The 21,917-nt window shown below is 45.0% G+C and overlaps 2 protein-coding genes across 5 annotated transcripts in view; one reads left to right on the forward strand and one right to left on the reverse strand.

Annotated features, from left to right (window-relative positions):
• Positions 1-17,525, reverse strand: part of DUS2 (dihydrouridine synthase 2) — a 64,059-nt gene extending 46,534 nt beyond the window's left edge. Inside the window, exons 1-3 of one of the 4 annotated variants that reach the window (XM_069085693.1) lie at positions 17,445-17,497; positions 12,676-12,768; positions 1,200-1,342 (exon numbers count right to left, since the gene is read on the reverse strand). In XM_069085693.1, coding sequence (XP_068941794.1) covers positions 1,200-1,342; positions 12,676-12,709 — 177 coding nt within the window. In that variant the 5' untranslated portion in view covers positions 12,710-12,768; positions 17,445-17,497. Of the gene's footprint in view, positions 1-1,199; positions 1,343-12,675; positions 12,769-17,171; positions 17,425-17,444 lie in introns of those variants that run through there. The other 3 variants (XM_069085692.1, XM_069085694.1, XM_069085695.1) reach the window with 3 other exon arrangements.
• Positions 17,526-17,531: 6 nt separating this feature from the next.
• Positions 17,532-21,602, forward strand: DDX28 (DEAD-box helicase 28). Its single transcript, XM_069085691.1, has one exon. The coding sequence runs from the start codon at positions 17,585-17,587 to the stop codon at positions 19,238-19,240; it is 1,656 nt and encodes a 551-aa protein (XP_068941792.1). The 5' UTR covers positions 17,532-17,584; the 3' UTR covers positions 19,241-21,602.
• Positions 21,603-21,917: the final 315 nt, after the last annotated feature.

Genomic DNA, 21,917 nt, shown 5'->3' on the forward strand with positions numbered 1-21,917 from the left:
TTCTCCACTTCTTGGTGTGCAATACATCCTCTGAACATGGATGGAAGAGGTCACGCCACTGTGTTACTGAGCCGACTACAAATTTGGGCCGTCCTATCTTGGCTGCATTAGCCCTCAGTGACTGCCACTCTATCAGCAACTGTTTCAATGCCAAACGCCAGCCCTCCACTTGAACCCTGATCCCATTTACTCCCATCTCCTCTGGGAGGCTGCCCTTGCTCATCCTCATATATTTCTATTGAGCAAATTACACGGTAGACAGTCTGTACTGAATATTCTATGTATACGCTGTTTCTCCTTGCCAAAAGGTAAGCTCCTCCAGAGTACAGGCTGTGTCATTTTTGTATCTCCTAAGTGCCTGTGACATTAATAAGAACCAAATGAGGGAAAACTTAGATGAAGGAGGCCAATGCGAAGAAAGCAGAACTATAACATGCACAATAGCATGACGATGGACAAGTGAATGAAGAGGAGCACACTAAAATCCACAAGGGAGAAGGAACGAGAATCATGGACACAAACGTTTTTGTTATTCCCGTGTTCAGATTGTGCATGTGTGTGTGCGTGTGTGTGCGTGTGCGCGGTCTTATGGCCTACATCACAGAATTTAGAGAAGAACCTTAGAGATTATGTGGTTGAAACTCCTCATTGTACAGAAGAGGAAACTGAGACCAAGCGAGGTTAAGTAACTGACTTGTGGCCCAACTCCACGTAAAATCCCTTTATCTCCAGATGACCCCAAGACACCAGGTTAATATGCATTAGGGTCTACTTCCATATTCTAGTCTGAGCCCCAGGTCACCCAAGGCCATTCCAGAACTTATCTATGAGTCCTTCCCCTCAAGGCACCCAGGTTCCTAGGTCAATCTCCTTTTCTGGAGCTGAACCTTAAACAGACCTGTCTCCAAGAGGGAAAAACAAGACCTTGTACCAGGCATTCATTCACATGTCCCCCTTCAGATTCACGACATGACTACAAAGAATAAACCAGGCCAGAGACCCATTAATGCCAGGCTTTCAATGCTGAGCTCTCCTTAGCCAAAACAATTCATTCAGGAAACACGTGTGTGCGCATGCCTACAAGTTAAGCACACTTTTCTTCCTTCTGCATGGCTCCAGCAGGTCTCTGAAAAATAAGTTCAGGAGCTTTGGTGAATCTTCCCCTACTCCAGAGAGAGGAAGCTCAGGAGCCTTCTTACCTCACAGTAGACGATGTCTGCTCCATAATCCAAGGCCAAAAGACGCATGGGCAGAGTCCCTACTCGAACCATAGGGGCCAGGATGACTTTGCCCTGGTAACACAGGGTGAGACTGTTCACAATCATTCCTCCTCTGCTGTGAGCTGAAACAGGAAACAAGAGTCAGAAAGATAAAGAGGGAAAATCATCTCTAACATTCAAAGTGATTGTTCTTATTTTCATCCTATGCCTGATCCAGGGTACTCTGCCCCTGACTGACCTTGTGCCCCTGACTGACCTTGTTTCTTTTGACCTGACTGGTTAGTTCCATAAAAAAAAGTCACCAAGGTAAGAATGTTTTATGAATATTATCAAGGAGGAGAGTAAAAATAGGAAACCAACAATACCTGACTTAAGACCCCCAAAGTCACCAAGACTCTTGGAGAAATTAAAATACACACAAACACAACATATGTGCACACACACACACCTTGTATGAGTGCACACACACACACACACACACAGAGTCGTACACAGCTATGCCATTGGAGCCTTCATTTATAAAATACTGCCTGGTTTCACAGGAGATAAGAACAAATTAACAGGGTAATTAAGCCCAATTTCTTAAAGTCAACTGGGCTGTAAGAAATGATGAAAGGGATGGTTTTGGAGAAACCTGGGAAGACCTGTATAAACTGATGCAGAGTGGATGAGTGGAGGCAAGAAAACAATTTACATAATAACCACATAATTAAAAAGATAAACACCTTTGAGAGACTTAGGAACTCTGATCAACACAATGGCCAACTATATCACAGAGAACTCATACCATCTACTCAGACAGAAATGATGCACTCAGAGTGCAACCTAGTTTGAGGGGGTTGGGGGAGACAAAGCTAACGAGGGAATTGCTTTTGCTTGACTGTTTGTAGAAGGGGTTTGTTTTTCTTTCTTTCTCAGTGGGAGATAAAGGTGAGAAGGTGGGAGGGAGTTGGCAGATTTTTGCTAACTGAGAAGGAAATAATTTTTAAAAGCCTACAGAGTTGAGGAAAAAAGAAAACTGGTTAAGCTTCCATGTGAATTATTTGGATTTAATGGTCAGAGTTTTTATAAGAATTCAAATCCTATTAAGAGACTATAATGCTACTAAGAAATTTACTTCATAGTCATAACCAATAAACATTTATTAAGCAACTACTATGTGTGAAGTCCTATGCTATGTGCAGGGGATGAAAATAAAAACAGTCCTTGCACTCAAGGAGCTTAAAATCTAATAGACAATACACAAAAGGAAGCTGAAAAGATGGTGGGGTGATAGTAGATGGATCAGGTGTGGGTGTAAGAGGGAGTATGAAAGCTAGTCCCTCCAGCATGATGAAACCAAGCAGCACAGCTCACAGAATATGAAGTTAGCTGGAAAATTAGGAATCAAAAGGTACCAAAACTGAATTAATCTCCACGATGATTAGATTTTAGCTGATGAGCTTATCCTGGGAGAGGCAGGATGTTTCTGAGCATCTAAACCAAGTTGGTGGGATCTAGTTGGAAAATCCTGAGCTCCCTGTAAAGGGAAGCTTTGGTATCTGTGATTTTGTCATTGTGAGCACTGCCCCCACCAATGCAGCCAGTAACCCCTTTACAACTTTGGTCTCCCTGAAAAGTTGCTATGGCAGAGAAATCTGTCACCTTATAGTTAACAGTGATGAGCCTCTCCAAATGAAGCTGGATTGGTCTTTGGCCAACACACACAAGTCCATCTTAGCTCCCATGATAAACTACTGAAAAATGTCACAAAAATATGCTCAGACAGCTCCTACTTGGTGCAGAATACATCCTCAACCAGCGGTTGCCCAGCCTTTGGGCAGCTCGAACACTGCCCTGTGATATGCCTCCCCATAACTCTGTAACCACTGTTCACCACACTGCTCTGTGGAGTCACAGAGAAAATAGCTAATCCTTTTCCCATGGACTAGCCTTCCAATATGTGAGAACAGTGGGCAGGGCCCTCCTGAGTCCACTCGTTCTAGGACAAAGGTCCCTGCTTCCTTAAACTTCCTGTGTGACATCTCTTTGGATCTCTTCATCATTATGTTTGTTCTTTAAAACGGCTTCAGCTTACTGACTGATGATGAAAGCTACGACATTTTTAAGCAATCAAACTGACCAAGATGACATTAAGAGAGGAAGTCAGATCATACTACATATAGTTTTGAAGAAAATAAAAAGTGATATGCCTATTGAGGGGAAAATATAAATAGAGGGCAAAGATTTGACTATTTCCATTCTAAATATTTATTTAAACATAATTTTCTTTCCAAGTTTTACTCTTATTATAAAAAACATTAAAACCACTGAAAAACAAAATAAAATAAAATTTTAACGAAACTTGAGCTCCAAAATACTCAGTTTGGTCCCTCCCTCAATAAAAAATGTAGGTTTGCAAAACACATCAATGGCATCATATTTATTTCTGTGTCCTTCTCCTCTCTTTCTTCCTGTTAACATTAATTTTATAATGGAAGCTAATGATACATTCACTTCTTTATTGGTGACACAGACACCAAAAACTGCTTCAAAGTTCACTGTAGAAACCCCAGACTTTGAAATATGTCCCATAAGGCATCTTTCAACAACAGAAAATATATTTTGTCTTTGAGAAGGTCAGTCTAGCATGTACTCGGTGGGAGACAGAGGTGATAAAGATCTATTCACAAACACCTCTGGGACAGGAAGCTTTTGTTTCAACCAAAAGTGAGATAACCTGAAAACACTGTCTGCCTGGACAAACTACTCACTCAGCTGGAGAAAGAAAACTTCTGGGCTTTCAGGCTAATTGCAAATTCTAGATTCTTTAACAGCCTTCTGGGGAAAGCAACAGATGAAATTACATGGATGGCACAGTGAGGAAAAGATCTGGGGTTGGATTCAGGAGACTTGAATTCAAATCCTGGCCCAGATACTTACTGGCTGTGTGACCCTGGCCAAGCCACTTTACTTGAGCCTCAGTTTCCTCATCTATGAAATGGACACAATAGTACATACACCCCACAATTCACAGGGTTACCATGAGAAATGCATTTTTAAAACCTTAAAGTACTACAAAAGCTGTGAGTTATCATCACCCCAGAGCCCTCACTCCCACTGCCCTCTGGGTGATACTGAACTACAAGTCTTCCCAGACTGTGTTCCATGATGCATAAAACCTGTTTGGTGATCATACAACATCACCAGAGAGAGACCGGTATGAAAGGAATAAAGCCCAGGGTCTCCTCAGTGTGAATGACCCTAAAGGTGCCAGCTGAAGCCCATTCACTCTTTGCCTTCCTCTAGCTCTCCTGACCCTGGCTGAATTCCAGTGTAACATGTGGGCTGTCTGCTAAATAGCAATCTTAACACTTGACCTCTTGCTGGTCATCGATCTCTCAAACGATACTGTTTATGCCACTTCTACTAGGCAATTTTTCACTAGTAATGTGATAAAGGCTGCTCACAGCCACGACATCTCTCTCCATCATCCTCTGGATAACCTGAAACCTTAATTCTTCAGAGACAATGGTATTCAATGACTCATAGTCCTATAGAATCACTGCAAGAATGCTGACATTAACAGCAATGGTCTGTGTATAAGGTAAATGGAAAGGAAGAGTGGAGGTGAGAGACAGACTCACATCACCTCAATTATTCTGTCCCCCCTTCCCTGGTAATCTCCATTGAAAACAGAACCCTGGAGGGAGTTCAGAAGCCACAATGCACACATATTATATGAAATGAAACCTGATCTTACAGCCTTTCATCATGGCTCACTGGCATCTTCATGGCTCATTTGGCATTATGTGGAAAGGGGGAGGGGGAGGGGAACAGAGGGGAGAGTACCATTAGCAAGCAATCAGTTCACACCCTGATTCCAGTAAACTACTTCAATCTCTGTCAAGCACTCACCACACCCAAGTGTGGCACGTTCTCACTGCAAATGCCTGTCCTGCCCTCATTTCATCTGAATGCACCAGCTGCACATACCACTCAACTCTTTCTATGCTACCCTGGCTCCCAACCTGCACAATCACCTCTCTCTCTGATGCAGCTACCAACAGATGTCGTTCAAGTTTTCGTCTCATGTCCTAAATGCTCCCAGACCAACTAGTAAGCACTTGCTTCTCTGATAGCCAGAAAAAGTGGAATGGGGAGGATATTTTATCTTTAAAATATTTATTTTTTTTTTAATTCTGAACTTATCAATGATGGAGTGTTTGTGCTTGGACCCCAATTCCAAGATCACATTTCTCCCTAGCCCCATCATCACCACATATAACGAGCATTTCCACACAAAAGCAGAAGAGAAAAAGAAGACTGCATACGACTTGCTTCTCCCTCTAGTACACAACAAATTAAACCTATTTTCAACACTGTCCTGTTTGTGTTTTCTACTGAAAGAAGGGTATCTTCTATGATGAAACACGACTGGATTTCTTTCCTTTCAGTCACATGGCATCTGATGTTTCAGAACATTATGATGGTAGTATCAATGACTGTACAACAAACCTGGGATGTTGTTAGTGTAGGTGCTATCACTCCCATTTTGCAGATCAAGAAACTGAAGCTACTAAAATTTAGAGCTGGGACTTGAATCCTGGCCTTCTGATGCCAAGGTGGGTATTCTTTCCACTATACTGTGATGCCTCAAAGCAACTTCTTTGTTTACTGTTTACTTAAACACTGAAATGATTTGCTTCTATGAGAGGAAAGAATCCCACTGTAATTATAAACATGGATCCCTCATTCAGAACAAATGCAGTCACATAGTTATACCTGAGTTATATTGTTAGATGCTGCAAAGGACAGCAAACCTTCCAAAAGCCATCCCTAGCTAAGGAAATAATCACAGTCATTACAAGGTGAATGCTTCACCTAAAGCTGGATGGAAACTGGTATTAGAGAATACAGGAACAATAAGATTCTCATCCAATATGCTTACAGAGATATACTAGTTATATAAGCATTATCCCCACTTTAATTTTTTTAGGAATCTTCCTAAGCTGTTTGATACCAAAATCTGCTGCAACAAGGAACCCCAATAAAACACAACAACTTTAGTTCAGGGTCACAATACTTTTTCACCAGTCTCTCAAGTTCCCAGTCTCCTAGAATTCTGCTGTTTTCTCCTTCTAAATATCAAATCGCTTCCAAAAAGAAGGAAAGAATGGGTTTGCTTTTGGGGGAATATAACAAGCCTGGAATATCAGGGGGCATAATAAGCCTGAGTGAGGAAAAGTCTGACTCCCCTTTGTTTTGGGTCAGGCTTATCCAGGAAGGAACCTAGTCTGTGTGTATCCATCCAGAGTGGCCACATCTGCTCTGGGAAGGCTCGTGTGTGCACACACATGCACACACACGTGCACACGCACACATACACAACCCTCCCCTGATAAGAACATAAGGTCCTTTAATATCGTTGTTCCCTGAAGGCAAGAACATTTTCATTTTTATCTCTGTATATCCAATCCTTAACATGGTTCCTGGCATATAGTGTTTGCTGAATAAGTATCTGTTGATTAATTGATCTAGATGTAGATTAGTGGAAGGAATCAATGGCATCATCTGACAGTCTGGGTTTTGAGCTACAGCCCTGACAACTTCACCCTTTGCAGTCTGGCTTGACCTAAACACCCCACTGAACTTTCTCCAACAATCTCTCAACTGCCAGATCTGGTGGTCGTTTCCAAACCTCAGACTTTCCAACTTGCAGCAGCTGGCACTGTCAACAACTCCCTCCCCCTGGATACTCTCTCCTCTCTGACTTTCCTGGTTCTCCTACCCATCTTACTGCTGTATCTCAATTTCATCTGCTGGCTCATGAATCCTAACTGTGAGTGTATACCTCCCAAGGTTCCTTCCTAGCCCACCTTCTCTCCCTACATGCTTTCCCTTGATAACCTCATCAGTTCCCATGGTTTAATTAGCTCTATTCACAGAGGTGAATCTTCTTCCCTAATCATCCCTGAGCTTTCACGAAACCCTTGCCTATTGGACATTTCAAACTATTTGTCTTAGAAACATCTCAAACCTAACAAGCACAAAATTGAACTCCCTCGCCCCTCAATGCTCTCCCTCTTTTAAACTTCTCTATTCTTGTGGCTCCTAGATTTATAACCTCCAGGGAATCCTGAACTCCTCTCCATCACCCCTACTTATCCAATCAGTTGCTGAATCTTGCCATTCCTACCTTCCCAATATTTCTTATACTAACTCACTGTCTCTGCTAACATAGCTACCACCTTAGTGCAGGTCCTCATTACCTCTCTCCTTGATTACTGAAACAGCCTCCTAATTGGTGTCCTTGCCTCATCTCTCCCACTCCATTCCATCCTCCCTACTACTGACAAAGTAATTTTCTGTAAGCTTATGTTGGACTGTGACTTCCCTACTCATCAACTCCAGTGCTCTCCCTGGATCCTCCAGGGTCAAATATAAACTCTGCTTAGCATTTAAAGCGCTTCCCAACCCAGTCCTAACCTATCTTTTCAGCCTCTCTGGACATTACTACCCCTCCTGCATTGTACAACCCAACAAAAGTGGTCTTCTCTTTACTGCTCATACATACTACTCCATCTTCCAAACTTCATCTCCAACTGCCTGCACCCTCTCTCCCAAACTATCTGTATGCATTCATTTTGAATCTGTGCTGCATACATTTACACATGTACTTGTCTCCCTCATTAGAACGTAAGCTTGAGCTGGCACTGTTTCATTCTTTGTACTTGTACCCCCCCATCTCCTGACCCATGGTATCTGGCATAAAGTAAGTACTTAATCCATATCTGCTGATGAACCTTTCTCAGCCTTAGCATTACCCCCATTTTACAGATGAGGAAACTAGCTACAATACTTACCTCACAAGGCTGTTGTGATGAGCAAATGAGACAAAGTATATAAAATACCTTGTAAGCCTTAAAATGTTAGCTGATTATCAGCTATGACTATTTGCTGTTATTCCCTTTGCCAATGCAGATCACAGTCCTTCCATGTCTTAGTAGAATGTTGCTGGAGTCATGGCTAACCCTTTGATGATAAACCCTTTTCTAACTTAGCAGAGGTTAGCTGAGGATGAAGAAGATGACAATAACAAGAAGCCTTTATTAAATGTCCACTACTTGCCAACCACTGTCCTAAGCGAGGGTGTTAACACTCGAAACAAAAACAGATCTTCCTCTCAAGGAGTTCACAGTCTAAGGAGGGAGAGAGTGTCTGAAACAGGAGAGATCAGAGGGTCCACAGAAGGGAGGCCCTAGCAAGAAGGGGGATCAGGAAAGGCTTCCTGGAGAAGGTAGGATTTTAGCTGGAACTTGCAGGAAGCCAGGAGACAGAGAGGAGGAGGGGAAATTCTTTTTTTTTTTAATATCTTATTTTTCCCAATTACATGTAAAAACAATTTTTAACATTCATTTTTTATAAAATTTTGAGCTCCAAATTTTCCCCCTCCCCTCCATCCAGCTTCCTAAGACGGTGAGCAATTTGATATACGGTATGTATGTGCAATCATGTGAGGCATTTTCATATCAGTCATGTTGGGAAAGAAACAACAGCAGGAAAAAACTACACACACAGAAAGTGAAAATAGTGTGCTTTGGTCTGTATTCAGCCTCCATCAGTTCTTTGGAGGGAGAATTTCAGGGATGAAGGAGAGCCTGTGAAAATGCACTAAGTAGGAGATGAAGTGTCTTGTTAGACAGACAGCAAAAAAGCCATGTCACTAAATAGCAGAGTATGTGGCAGGGAGAAAGGGGCAATAAGGCTGGAAGGGGTGGGGGGGAGATGAACAGTTATAAAAGTCAAACAAGATTTCAAACTCGATCCTGGATGTTGTCACACAAGCTGCACAATTTTTCACTGGGTCCATACTGGTCCTTTCCAGTTTCATCAGCTCTAATCATGACTCAAACATCAGGAGTCCAGGGTCACCCTGATATAACAACAATTATACAGCACCTCCTAGGAATCAGCCACTATGACGAATGCCTTTACAAATACTGCCTCATTTGATCCCCACAACAACTTTGCAAGGTAGGTTATTATCCCTATTTTACAGCTCAGGAAACTGAGACAGAGGTTAAGTGACTTGTCCAGGGTCACACAGCTAGTGAGTGTCCCGGCTGGATGTGAGCTCAGGTTTGCCTGACTACAGGCCTAGCACTCTAACCACTGCACCACCTAGAAATCCCCCTGATAATTCACTGGAAGACAGCCAATGGAGGCTAAAATGTATGGATTACCCCAAAGAGTATTTCAGCAGCACTGAAGAAAAATCATACAGCAAAGTTACTGGTATTTAAAACAATCTCTATGGCTGATACTTTTTATTTTTGCAAAGCATTACACCAAAATTTAAGATTCATAGTTGCTGGCAACTATTTACTCAATCACTATTCTACGTGGGTGGAAAACAAAGCAGCCTCAGTGACTGAAACAGTGACAGGAAGGGAAGTGGCATGCTAGGTGACAACATCTCAAAAGAACAAGGGGACTTTCTGACCCCACACTTTCCTAGAACTTCAGGCTGCTTATCTCGACTTGTGCCCATCCCACCCTTTCCGGTCTGTATATCTGCACTCATCACTTAGGCCCCAGCTCCAGGGGCCTCCTCTAGGAAATGTTCTTGGCCCCAGAAGCCCACGCCACTGCCCTCCCCCTTTCCTTCTCTCCCTCTGTGTCTGTCTCTCCCTCCTGGGCACAATGGATTCTACTGCATGGTGTATATGCACGTGCGCCCTCGAGCTCCTTGAGAAAAGGAACCATGTTTTTATTCCAGTGCCAATTCATTCTCAGTCATTTTTCGGTCCCTCTCTCCCCCAAGCGGAGTGTGGGCACTATTAATAATAATTAATAAACATTTGCTTAATTGAATTGAACCTCAGCGATCCCTAATCTAGATCCCCAATTCTGTTATTGCACCTTCAGAGACTTCACCTGGAAGGGCCAGAGGACTCCCTCCAACCCTCAGTCAGAACCAGAAGGGACTGAGCTCCTCCAGCTCAATCTCATTTTATGCAGGAAGAGACTGGTGGCACAGAGAAATTTAGTGACTTGCCCCAAAAAAATATAGCTGGGATTCAAGTCCAACTCTCCTGATTCAAAACCCAGTGCTCTCGTAACTATAGTGTATTGTCTCTATGAACTGACCAATACCACCTCGGGAGAGGCCAGCCACCCCCAGCTGCCAACCAAGCCAGGAAAGCTCAAACACCAAGGTACCTAAGGGAGAGATGGGGGGCAGCGTGTGCCACACAGGCAGATCACAGCCGCCAGCACAAAGGGCCGAACCCCAAGAGTATGGGAATCGATGTGAGGGAGGCAGCCAGGTGGCACAATGGGTTGGTTTGGATTCAGGGAGCCCCGAATTAAAATCTCAGACACTCACTAGCAGTGTGACTCTGGGCAAGCCACTCCACCTCAGATTCCTCACACTAAGAAGGGGATTATAAAAGCACTTCCTTAATGGGGTTGTTGTAAGGATTAGATAAAGTAGTAACTGTAGCATGCCTAGCACAGTGCCTACACATACCATGTTTCCCTGATAATAAGACCTATCCCGAAAATAAGCCCTCCCCTTACTGTGTAAGATTCCTCTAAAATAAGCCCTCCCCCGAAAATAAGCCCTATTGAGATTACTACTGTAGTGAAGGTGATCCCCTGCGCTACACGCTACATTACGGTACCCTCTGTATGCACCATTCCCCCCCCTCCCCCTGTGAAACGCACGCTGCGCTCCGAGCTGCATCCAATCAGAGCTGCAGCAGTGAGTGTGTCATCCTGTTCTTCCCCAGTGATTTGCTTATTGAATAAAGGTACATTTTTTTGTTCACATTTACCTGTTTATTAAAATTGCTGTCAATGTTCATTAAAATAAGCCCTCCCCTGAAAATAAGCCCTCTGGTGTTTTTCTGTCCAAAAAATTAATAAAACAGTGTCTTATTATCGGGGAAACACAGTACATAGCAGGTAATTAATAAATGCATGTTCCCTTCCTTTAATTAATGATAGTGTGTAAACATCTGAAAATCTAGTTAAATATTCGGCATAAGGCAGCAAGATGGCACAGTGGACGGAGTGCAGAGCCTAGTCAGGAAGACTCATTTTCCCAAGTTCAGATCTGGCCTAGTGGCATGACCCTGCTCCAGTCACTTCACCCTGTTTGCCTCAGTTTCCTCATCTGTAAAATGAGCAGGAGAAAGAAGTGGCAAGCCCCTCCAGTGTCTTTGGTTGGACATAATTGAAATGACTGAACAGCAAGTATCTAGAAGGGCACTTTTACTCTGAAGAGAGAGCCTGGATGATGGGAATCCCAGTTCTGAGGTTAGTGGTGGCTGCCACTAAGTACAGGTGCCATAGCAGCTACGGGGTGCAATGGAGAGAGCACTGGGCTTGGAGCTAGTTAGATCTGAGTTCAAAGATTCAGACAGACACTTACTGGATGTGTGACCCTGGCCATGTCACTTAACCCTTGTGTCTCAGGACCTGGTGTGTAAAATGCGCTAGAGAAGGGAAAGGCACCATCTTTGCAAAAAAAAAAATACCTGTGGACAAGTGCACCGAGTCACACATGTGACCGAGTGACTGAACCACCATGTGACACAAGCCAGAGCCCTGGCATTTGTTTCTTCCAAGACATAAAGTGGGGTAAAGAACCTTTAGTACCAAACAATTTGGAGTTTCTGCTCGGCCTCAGCAGGAACTTCAACAACTGGCAAACAGAGGTAGAGATGCAGTCTGACACAGATCAGGTGTAGACCCACATCTCACTGATCACATACCCTGGTAAGTACTGTTAACCAAAAGCCAACAGCACCAAGTGGAAATATGACCGGGGAGTAAAAGGTCAGGTCATAAAGAACTTCTTGGAGCATGGAAGGAGACGTCTTTCAAAACCGTTGCTAGGGAAGGAGAGAAAAGACCACAGGAGATAAAATGAACAATTCTGAGTGCATAAAACTGAAAAGCTTCTGCACATGCACACACACACAGAAATCAATGCAGTCGGTTCCAGAAGGGAAGTGGTTACATGAGCAAAAATATCTGCAGCAAGTTTCTCTAAGAAGGGTCTGATAGCTAAGCTATACAGGAAACTGATTCAAATATATGAGCCATTCCTCAATAGAAAAATGGTCAAAGGATTTCAAAAGGTGGTTCTCAATTTGTTTTGTTTTGTTTTGTTTCTTGGGGTTGGTTTTGTTTTTTTTGCTTTTTTTTGGGGGGGGGGGGGGGGGTCTTAAAAGAAAAAAAAGAAAGCTACAAAAAACAAAAAAAAAAAAAAATACTCCAGGTCACTAGAAATAAGAGAAATGCAAATTACAACAATTCTGAAGTTTCACCTCATGCCAATAAGACTGGCAGAGATGGTTAAAAAAAAAGAAAATGGTCATTTCTGGAGGGGAGATGTGGCAGAACAAGATCTCTAACGAGCTGAAAGCCGATCCAACCATTCTGAAAGCTAATTTGGAATTACCTCTGCACAGCCTCTGGGACAACGTGGGCACCATCCTCTCTTGGTTCTCCTACCATGTCTTGGACCGCTCCTTCTCAATGTTCTTTGCTGGGTCTTTATGCAAATATTAAAAAAAAAAAACCTTTTCTAGTTTCTCTAGAAATTGAAATACTATTTCTCTAGCTGAAAATCCTTCTTTCCCTTTGGGAAAGTGGAAAGAACAAAGGGCTTCCTCTGAAATGGAATACAGGGTGATAAACTTAATCTAGATGATATGCCTGCCTCTCCACCAACTGGAGTGACTGCTGCCATGACCCACATAGAGATGGGGTCTGCTCTTCTGAAATTCAAGGTTAAGATAATGATCACAAGAATGAACTCCTTAAGAGGAAGTAGTCAGAAAGAAATTGAGATGGTTTGACTATTATGGAATATAAACCCAAAACTGCATTTTAACATACAATCTTTTCCTTGTTCAAGATGCCTACAAAAGTTACCTGAAATGTTCTTGGGGCAGAGAGATATGTTGGAAGGCAGGTCAGTTTATATCTCTCTCTCCAAACTACTAATTAGCTTGGATATATATTAAAATTGCTTCTGATAGACTTTGGCCTAAGTATCAGAGTACACTATTAGTATTAATTTTTTTCTTCAACTCACTAACTATGGCTGTTTCCGAAGGCTCTATCCCAGGCCATCTTGTGCTCTCTGCATGTACCAGGGGTTTATAACCTGGCGTCTCCAAACTCTTAAAAAAAATTTTTGATAACTGTATTTCAATATAATTGATTTCCTTTGTAATCATATTCACTAATGTATTTATTTATTTGGTGAGGTAACTGGGGTTAAGTGACAAGCCCAGTAGGCTACTGAATGTCAAAAAAGTCTGAGGCTGGATTTGAACTCAGGTCCTCCTGACTCCAGGGTCAATGTTCTTTCTACCGTGCCTCCTATTTCCCCTAAAGTAATGTAATCTTATGCAGTCAAAAAGGTCATCCTACACAAAGAAGTCCACAGGCTTCATCAAACTGCCAAAGCAGTCTATGATACAAAAAGAACCACCCCACCCACCCACCCTATTTACTGACCATCTTGCCAGCCCCCAAGAGGTCATCTCTATGCAGATGATTCTCTGATGTAAATGTCCAAGCCCAAACTTCTCTGCTAAGCTCCAGTCTCGAATCACCAGCTGCCTTTTGGACATCTTGACTTGGATATCTCATGGACTTCTCACACTCAGCATGTCCAGAACAAAAATTCTCTCTTCCCCCCAAGCCCTCCTCTCTTTCCTATCACTGTTAAGTATTCTCCCTGTCACCCAGACTCATGATCTTGGTGCCATTTTCACTTTCTTCCTCTCACCTCCACATCTGCTGCCAAGTCTAGTTTCTACTTTCACATCTTCTCTCCACTCACACAGCCAGCCCTCTGGGGCAGGGATTCTTCACCACCTCTTGCCCGGCCTACTGCAACACTCTCCTGGCTGGTCCTTTCTTCCTTAGGACTCTCCACACTTCAAAGCAGCTTCTATTTACTCAGATGCCAAAGGATTTTCCTAAAGCACAGGTCTGATCTGTGTCACAAAAACACCCCCTCCTTCCCCAGCTGAATCAACTCCAGGGGCCCTCTATTTCCTCTAGATCAAACATGGAATCACTGGTTTGGCTTTAATTGTCTTCACATAACCTGGCCATTTCCTCCCTTTCTAGTCTTCTAACATTTTACTTCCCTCCATGTTCTAAAAGATGTAGCAATACAGTGTTCTTGCTGTTCCTGGAACACAACACTCCATCTCCAGATCTCTTTTTTTTTTTTCCTTATCTCCCATGCCTGGAATGATCTCCCTCCTCACCTATGGCCTCCCAACTTCCCTCAAGATTCAGCTCAAAATCCACCTTCTGTGAGAAGTCTTCCCTTGGTGATTACCCCACCCCCACCTGCCTTCTCTTGTACAATTTTTGATATGTTGTTTTCCCTATTAAAATGTAGACGCTGGGCATATATCCAAAGAGATCAAAGAGAGAAAAGGACCTATATATACTAAAATATTCACAGAGAGGCACTTTTTGCTGTTACAAAGAACTAATTTATGGGGTTGCTCAAAAATTGAATGATGGCTGAGCAACCTGTATTAATGTAATGTGGTATTATTATATTTTAAGAAATAACAAAAAGGATTAAGTCTGAGAAATCTAGGAAGATATGTATAAATTGCTATGGAAAGAAAACTTTGTACCATACTAGAACATTTTAAAAAATAACTTCAAAAGATTAAAGTGGCTCACTCATGATCACACAGCTGGCAAATATCAGAGACAGGACTCGAACCAGACCTTTCCTAATTATAAATCAACTACTCTTTCCATTACACACAACAGATATATAACTGCTAACGTGTACAACTGGAGTGATTAGATTCTAAGTAGTGTCTCATGGCTCATTTCTCAGACAACGAGATCAACTTTGCATTAGCATCTGGAGGCAAGGATGAACATAACCAGTCAGAAAGAGAGGAAAGGGGAGTCAAGCACCGGCCCCAGAGTCAGGAGGACTCCAGTTCAGTTCCAGCCTCAGACACTTAATACCCACACAAAAAAACTAGCCGTGTAACCTTGGGCAAGTTACTTAACCCCAATTGCCCTCCAAAAGGCCAAAGAAAAAAGAAAGAAAGGAGAATGTGCCCATGAAACACATACAAAGGTTTGGAAGTCATTTGCTAATTATGATTTAGTTGAGTAAGACAGTAAGGAGAAATGAAAGGTAGTTAGGATAGCCCTAAAATGCATAAGAGGTTTAGATTTAAGTGGGAACCACTGAGGGTAACAATGGAAAGGAACAAGCATTTATTAAGTCCCTCCTATGTGCCAAGCACTGTGCAAATACAATCTCACACAACAACCATGAGGTAGGTGCTATTATGAACTCCATTTTACAGTTAAGGAAACTAAGGCAGAGTTTAAATATCACATAGTTAAAGTGTCTGAGGCAGGATTTAAATTCAGGTATTCCTGACTGCAGGCCCAGCATCTAATTACTTTGTGTGCCACCTCAGTGCTTCGAAAAATAATAATAGCTGGCATTTATATAATGCTTTAAAGTTTCCAAAATGCTTTACAAATATTAACTCATTTGATCCTCACAACAATCCTGGGAAGCCAAAGCATTGTTCCTGACTTACAACAGAAACTGGGGCATAAGTTAAGTACTTGTCCAGGGTCATACAGCTATCAAGATAGTGTCTGGCTAAATTTGAATTCAGGTCTTCCTGATCTCATATCCAGTAGATTTTTTGCTATGCCTCTAGCTGAAGAGTGAAAGTCTCAAAGACTGAAAGAAGCAGAGACTGGAGGTAACAGAACCAGATATTGGACAGGGATCCAGATTTCAAGATCTCACATAAAGTGTCTCTGCAAATAAATCAGCTGCCTGCCTGCCTCTTCATTACTGGATCCAAAACTTTGGCCACGCTGCTCCTCTTCCCTTTTCCACCAATCTCTGTCTATTACTTCACTCAGGTATCAATTCAAAGTTTACTTCCAAGAAGACTTTCTTGGCTGAACCCACAAAGACCTCTCTTTTCTCTATATTCTCATAACAAATGCACAGTTTATACAGCATTCTCTCAATGCCAATGAAAGTGGAGTGTGTTAAGAAGCCCTTCGTTCAGACACTTCTCCACACCTCCTCCCCTCCCTCACCTGCCCCTAATTCCTTGCCAAGGTACACCCTTCCAGTGCAGCCCTGATCCCATGCCTGGGTGCTTCCTCCAGTCACTCGCCGACCCTCTCACCCCACTGCGCCCTCCCTAGCTGGGTAGATTTGGGTGATGCAGTGGCAAGGCTATTCCGGTGTATCAACAAGCACACCTCTGCTCAAGCCCAGGTCCTTCCAGCAGCAATTGTGGCCAGGTGATGCTGCCAGTTACTACCGGCTCGGTTAATGCTGGTTGCTTGCCTGTGTACAAACATGCTCGGGTCTCTCTAATATCCAAAATACTTGCTTAAATCCGTCTACACTCGCGAGTCACCTCTCCTAGACGCTACGCTCTGGGCGGGAAGGGGCTGTGTCTCATCTGGATTTTGTGATGTTTAGTGAATGAACAGGGTAAGGGTATTTCGGTGAATTGGCTGGACGTGAAAAGAGAAGAATCGAGGTGATTCCAGGCCCCGAAGGCCCACGAAGGACCCTGAGCGGTTAGCCTCCCGACCCCCAGACCCTCCCACGGGGGGCGGATGACCCAGGGTCCCCACGAGGAGCCCGGGGTCGAGTCTGTGCTTCCAGCAAAACAGCCTGTGAACCCCTCCCGTTTGAAAGAAGGTTCTCGGGTAACTGAAGGCAATTTCTCATTTCGGAAGGGAGATGTTCCCGGACGCCCAGAAGCCCATCGAGGGTCTCGGCATCGCGCCACCTTCCGCCCCACCGCGGGGAGGGCAGCCCTCCCGTGCCCGTCCGGCTCCTCCCACGGGCTCCCGAGACTGAGGCTGCCCCGCGCCAGCCAAGGTCCCCCGGACTTATACCTCCACCAGGAGTCTGCGGGCAGGGGGGCCTTGAAGGCCTAAGCCACAAGGCCCCGGGCCCCTACCCTAGGGCGCGGCGACCCTCTCCGCCGGCCCCGCCAGCGGACCTCCGCAGCCTCTGGTCTGCCCCCGCTCGTTCTGAGGCAAAGGGGACCCTGCCCTAACGAACCCCGACCCTCTGCCAGGCCCGGACTCCGGGGGTAGCGGGTTCGGGGTGGGGGAGGCGAAACCCAACTAGACGCCCGGCGGCGCTTCTAGGGACTGACTACGAACCTTGCTCACTCCGCGATCAGGCGAAACCCCAGACGACCCCTAGCACGTGGGCTTCCGTGGTGCGTCACGCTGTGCGACGGTGACGTCACTGCTGCGCGTCCGACCGGCCCAGCTCCACCTGGAGGAGCGGCCGCAGAGTGATGGCTCTCAGGGCTCCACCGCGCCTGTTGGTGCTCCTCCTGCGGGGGCCAGGTGGGCTCTGCCGGGGCCTGGCCTCGGAAGGGCCCCAGGAGCCGCTGCCTGTGATCCGCGTCCCGCGGCCTTTGCAGCTGCGGCGCGAGGTCGGGGTCCGAAGCAGGCCCCCGCCGCGGGCGGCGGTGCAGCGGCCCGGGCCGCTGCTGATCGCCGCGCGGCGGCCCGAATTCAGCCAGCCGGCGCGTCTGACGCTGGGCCGCTGGGAGCGCACGCCGCTGGCCTCCCGCGGCTGGAAGCACCGGCGTTCGCGGGGCGACCATTTCTCCATCGAGCGCACGCACCGCAGGGCGCCCGCGCTGCCGGCCTCAGCCGGGACCGAGGTAGAGGCAGAGCACGAGCAGGAGGCTGGGGCTGGCTTCGCCGCCCTGGGCCTGCAGCCCCGCGTGCTGGAGGCCCTGCAGCAGGCCGCTCCTGCCTTGGTGTGGCCCACGTGGGTGCAGCTACAAGCGGTGCCCCCTCTGCTCCGTGGCTGCCACCTGCTCTGCGCGGCTGAGACTGGCAGCGGCAAGACCCTGAGCTATGTGCTGCCCCTGCTGCAGCGCCTACTGAGCCGGCCCAGGCTGGTGGCCTCCCTGCCAGCGCCCAGAGCCCTTGTGCTGGTGCCCTCTCGAGAGCTGGCCGAGCAGGTGCGGGCTGTGGCGGGGCCATTGGGCCGGGCCCTGGAGCTGCACGTGCGGGAAATCGGCGGCGGCCGGGGCATGGGCAGCGTCCAGCGGCAGCTCTCCCTGGACCCCCCGGCCGATATGCTGGTGGCCACGCCGGGGGCCCTGTGGAAGGCGCTGAAGCAGCGCCTGCTGAGCCTGGAGCAGCTCTGCTTCGTGGTGCTGGACGAAGCGGACACCCTGCTGGACGAGAGCTTCCTGGAGCTGGTGGAATATATACTGGCCAAGAGCCCCGTGGCCGAACACCGGTCGGAGCTGGAGGACCCCTTCAACCCTAGGGCCCAGCTGGTGCTGGTGGGCGCCACATTCCCCGAGGGAGTGGGAAAGCTTCTGAGCAAAGTCACGGACCTGGGCTCCCTCACCACCATCACCAGCCCCAGGCTGCACTGCCTCATGCCTCATGTCAGGCAGAGGTTCCTGAGGCTCAAGGGCAGTGAGAAGGTCACCGAGCTGATACAGACCCTCAAGCAGCATGGGGAAGGCGAGCCTGGCTCTTCTGGTGCGGTGCTGGTCTTCTGCAACACCTCCAGCACCGTGAACTGGCTGGGCTACATCCTGGACGACCACAAGGTCCAGCACCTGAGGCTTCAGGGCCAGATGCCAGCTAGCATGAGGGCGGGCATCTTCCAAGCCTTCCAGAGTGGCACCAGGGACGTCCTCCTGTGCACGGACATCGCTTCCCGGGGCCTGGACAGTACTAGGGTGGATCTGGTTATCAATTACGACTTTCCGCCAACTTTGCAGGACTATATTCACAGAGCGGGCAGGGTGGGCCGAGTGGGGAGCCAGCTGCCCGGATCTGTGCTTAGCTTTGTGACTCATCGTTGGGATGTGGAGCTGGTTCAGAAGATTGAGCTGGCTGCTCGGAGGCGGAGAAGCCTCCCAGGCATAAAAACTTGTGTCAAAGAGCCTTTGCCCCCCATAGAATTGACTGGTTAGCTAGCCGGTGACACTGAAAATGTGGGTATTTATAACTCTGAACAGAGGACACTTGTGGTTGTCAAAGAATGTGAAGAGCCCACTCCAGAGTGAGAGGAGGATTAAATTGGCATAGGAAAAGTCTTTGGGCTTGTGAAGTACCAGTCTGTAGCTATAGGAGGGCTGCCAAACTTTGGTTTTGGATTTTGTGTAGCTCTGCATAATAGTGTGAACTTTTGTGTAATAAATCCTAATTTGACTGTTTTGCATTTAGTGTAAACTACCTCAGCAATAATATCACCTGCTCTATTTAAATAGTGCGGGCATGTCCAAAATTTTTTAATATGGGATACATGATCAATAATTATGCAGGCCATACGAATTTCTTGCCTGGTGAAATATCCTTTTTCCCCCCAGTTTGTAATTAGTGTCCTTTTTTGCATCACAATCATTTCTTTATATGCTCTTCCCTCTTGTAACAAAAAAGTTTTGCCAGTAGAGCAACTGTGACAATCCTGGTCTTCCACATTCAGTAGTCAAGTAAATGGTTCTGGTTCTTACTTTGCTCTAAATTTTCCTTAAGCTTTATTTTTTTATTTCTTGCTTTCCAGACCAGTGATTTCATCAGTGTAGGAAACCCTACTAATGCAGATCTTTAACTGTTAGTATCTTTTGGTCTTAGTGACTAGTAGCCTTGGGTACTGAAAGAAATTGTGATTCCTCCAGGGTCACAGCTAGTTTGTGTGGGAGATAACTTGAATCCTGCTCCTGCTCACTCCTCACTGAGGCCTGTCCTTATTCTGCTGGGTCTGTCCTATATGCCATGCTGCCTCTCAGAAGGATTTGATAGATTTATATACCATAATTTGCTTGATTATTGCCCAGTCAACTGAAGTGTCCATATCTTACTGCTAGATACATATCCCAAGAAGGTCAGTCATAAAAAGAAAGGCCTTATAGACACCAAAACATTTTTGTAGTAGCGAAAAACGGGAAACAAATTAGATGTTCATTTGTTAGGGGTGGCTAAACAAATTGTGATATATGAATGTAAATGGAATATATAGTAACATGAGAAAGCAGAGGAAATGATGCAAAGTGAAGTCAGCAGTGAGATGTGCAGTAGAGATAGCATGCTGGACCTGGAATCAGGAAGACTTGAGTTCAAATCCAGCTTCCAGACACTAGCAGTGTGACTGGGCAAGTCCCTCTTTGTTTACCTTGCGGGGTAGTTGTGAGGACCAAAAGAGATAATATTTATAAAGATTTTCACCCAGTGGCTGGCACATAAAATCTATCTTATCTTTATTCCCTTTTCCCTGAGCAGAACCAGGAAAATATATGCAGTGGCTAAAACAGTGAATGGAAAGAACAAAACAAAACTAAACAATGTGGAATTAAGATAAGAGCATGCCCTTCCTTTGCAATAATGGGGGCTGAGTATGGGACTCCCTTTAGAATGTTAGATTTAGGTGATGTGTTGATTAGTTTTGCTGAACTGTTTTTTTTCTTTTTCCTTTGTTAAAAAGGATGGCATTTCATGGGATAGAGGGAACATATTGAGAAACGAGATAAATACATTGAAATGAGGTAAAAACAAAAGCAAAAATTTTTTTTGTTTTTTGTTACCACAAAAAGTGCTACTCTGAATACTTCGTTCTATTATGGGACCTTTCTTTTTGTCTTTGATTTCTTTGGAGTGTATATACCTACTTAGTAGTGGAATTGTAATCGTGACCCTGTAATTAACCTCTTAACTTTACACCTGTCTTTTACCCTTGAATTCTTTGTACTCTTGACCTATTGTCACCAATACCTTCCCAAACCCCAACCCTGAGTCATTCCTACCTGCCTTTTCCACTTCACATTCTGTTGAACTTGTACCTGCACATTGTGAATCAGCCTCTCCTGGGCCAGAAGGGATACTTAACTCTATTATAATTGGCTCTGCCCTACAAACTACAATGGGGTTTTTCTTTCTTCAGGGTACTTTGACACTTTTTTGATCTACTTCCATAGAGGACTTTGACTGATTTTATTGAAGGAAATGGACCAACCTGTTAAGAGCTTACTTCAGACCCATTCTTCCTATCACTTCAACATCATCCCCCATTCTGTCTGCCTTTGTGCCAGTCTCAGGATAAGGTGGCCCTTTTTTTGATGTGTTTATATTTAGTTTTGAACATTCACTTCCATAAGTTTTAAATTTTCTCTGCTTCCCAAGATGGCATGCAATCTGATATGGGCTCTATACATACATTCCTATTAAACACATTTTCACATTAGTCATGTTTGCATGGAAGAAGAATAACAAATGGGAGAAACCATGAGAAAAAAAAAAGCCAACAAAAATAAAAAAGAAAATTGTCTGCTTCATTCTGCACTCTGACTCCATAGTTCTTTCTGTGAATGTGGATGGCATTTTCCATCATGAGTCCTTTGAAATTGTTTTAGGTCCTTACATTGCTGAAAAGGGCTAAGTCTATCAAAATCAGTCATTTTACACTGTGGCAATTACTGTGTACAATGTTCTCCCGGTTATGGTCACTTCATTCAATATCAGTTCATATAAGACTTTCCAGGTTTTTCTGAAGTCTGCCTGTTCATTTCTTTTTTATATTTTTAAAGCAATTGGGGTTAAGTAACTTGCTCAAGGTTACATGGCCAGTTTTTTCTGGGTGTGGTGCTAAGTATCAGA

This window comes from Petaurus breviceps, unplaced genomic scaffold (assembly GCF_028583685.1).
Source record: "Petaurus breviceps papuanus isolate PSGF00001 unplaced genomic scaffold, PetGlider_PUasm1.0 176, whole genome shotgun sequence".
Classification (NCBI taxonomy): Eukaryota; Metazoa; Chordata; class Mammalia; order Diprotodontia; family Petauridae; genus Petaurus; species Petaurus breviceps.

Excerpts from the sequence above, each read along its gene's own strand:
- DDX28 (XM_069085691.1), top strand. The coding sequence starts at position 17,585 with ATGGCTCTCAGGGCTCCACCGCGCCTGTTGGTGCTCCTCCTGCGGGGG.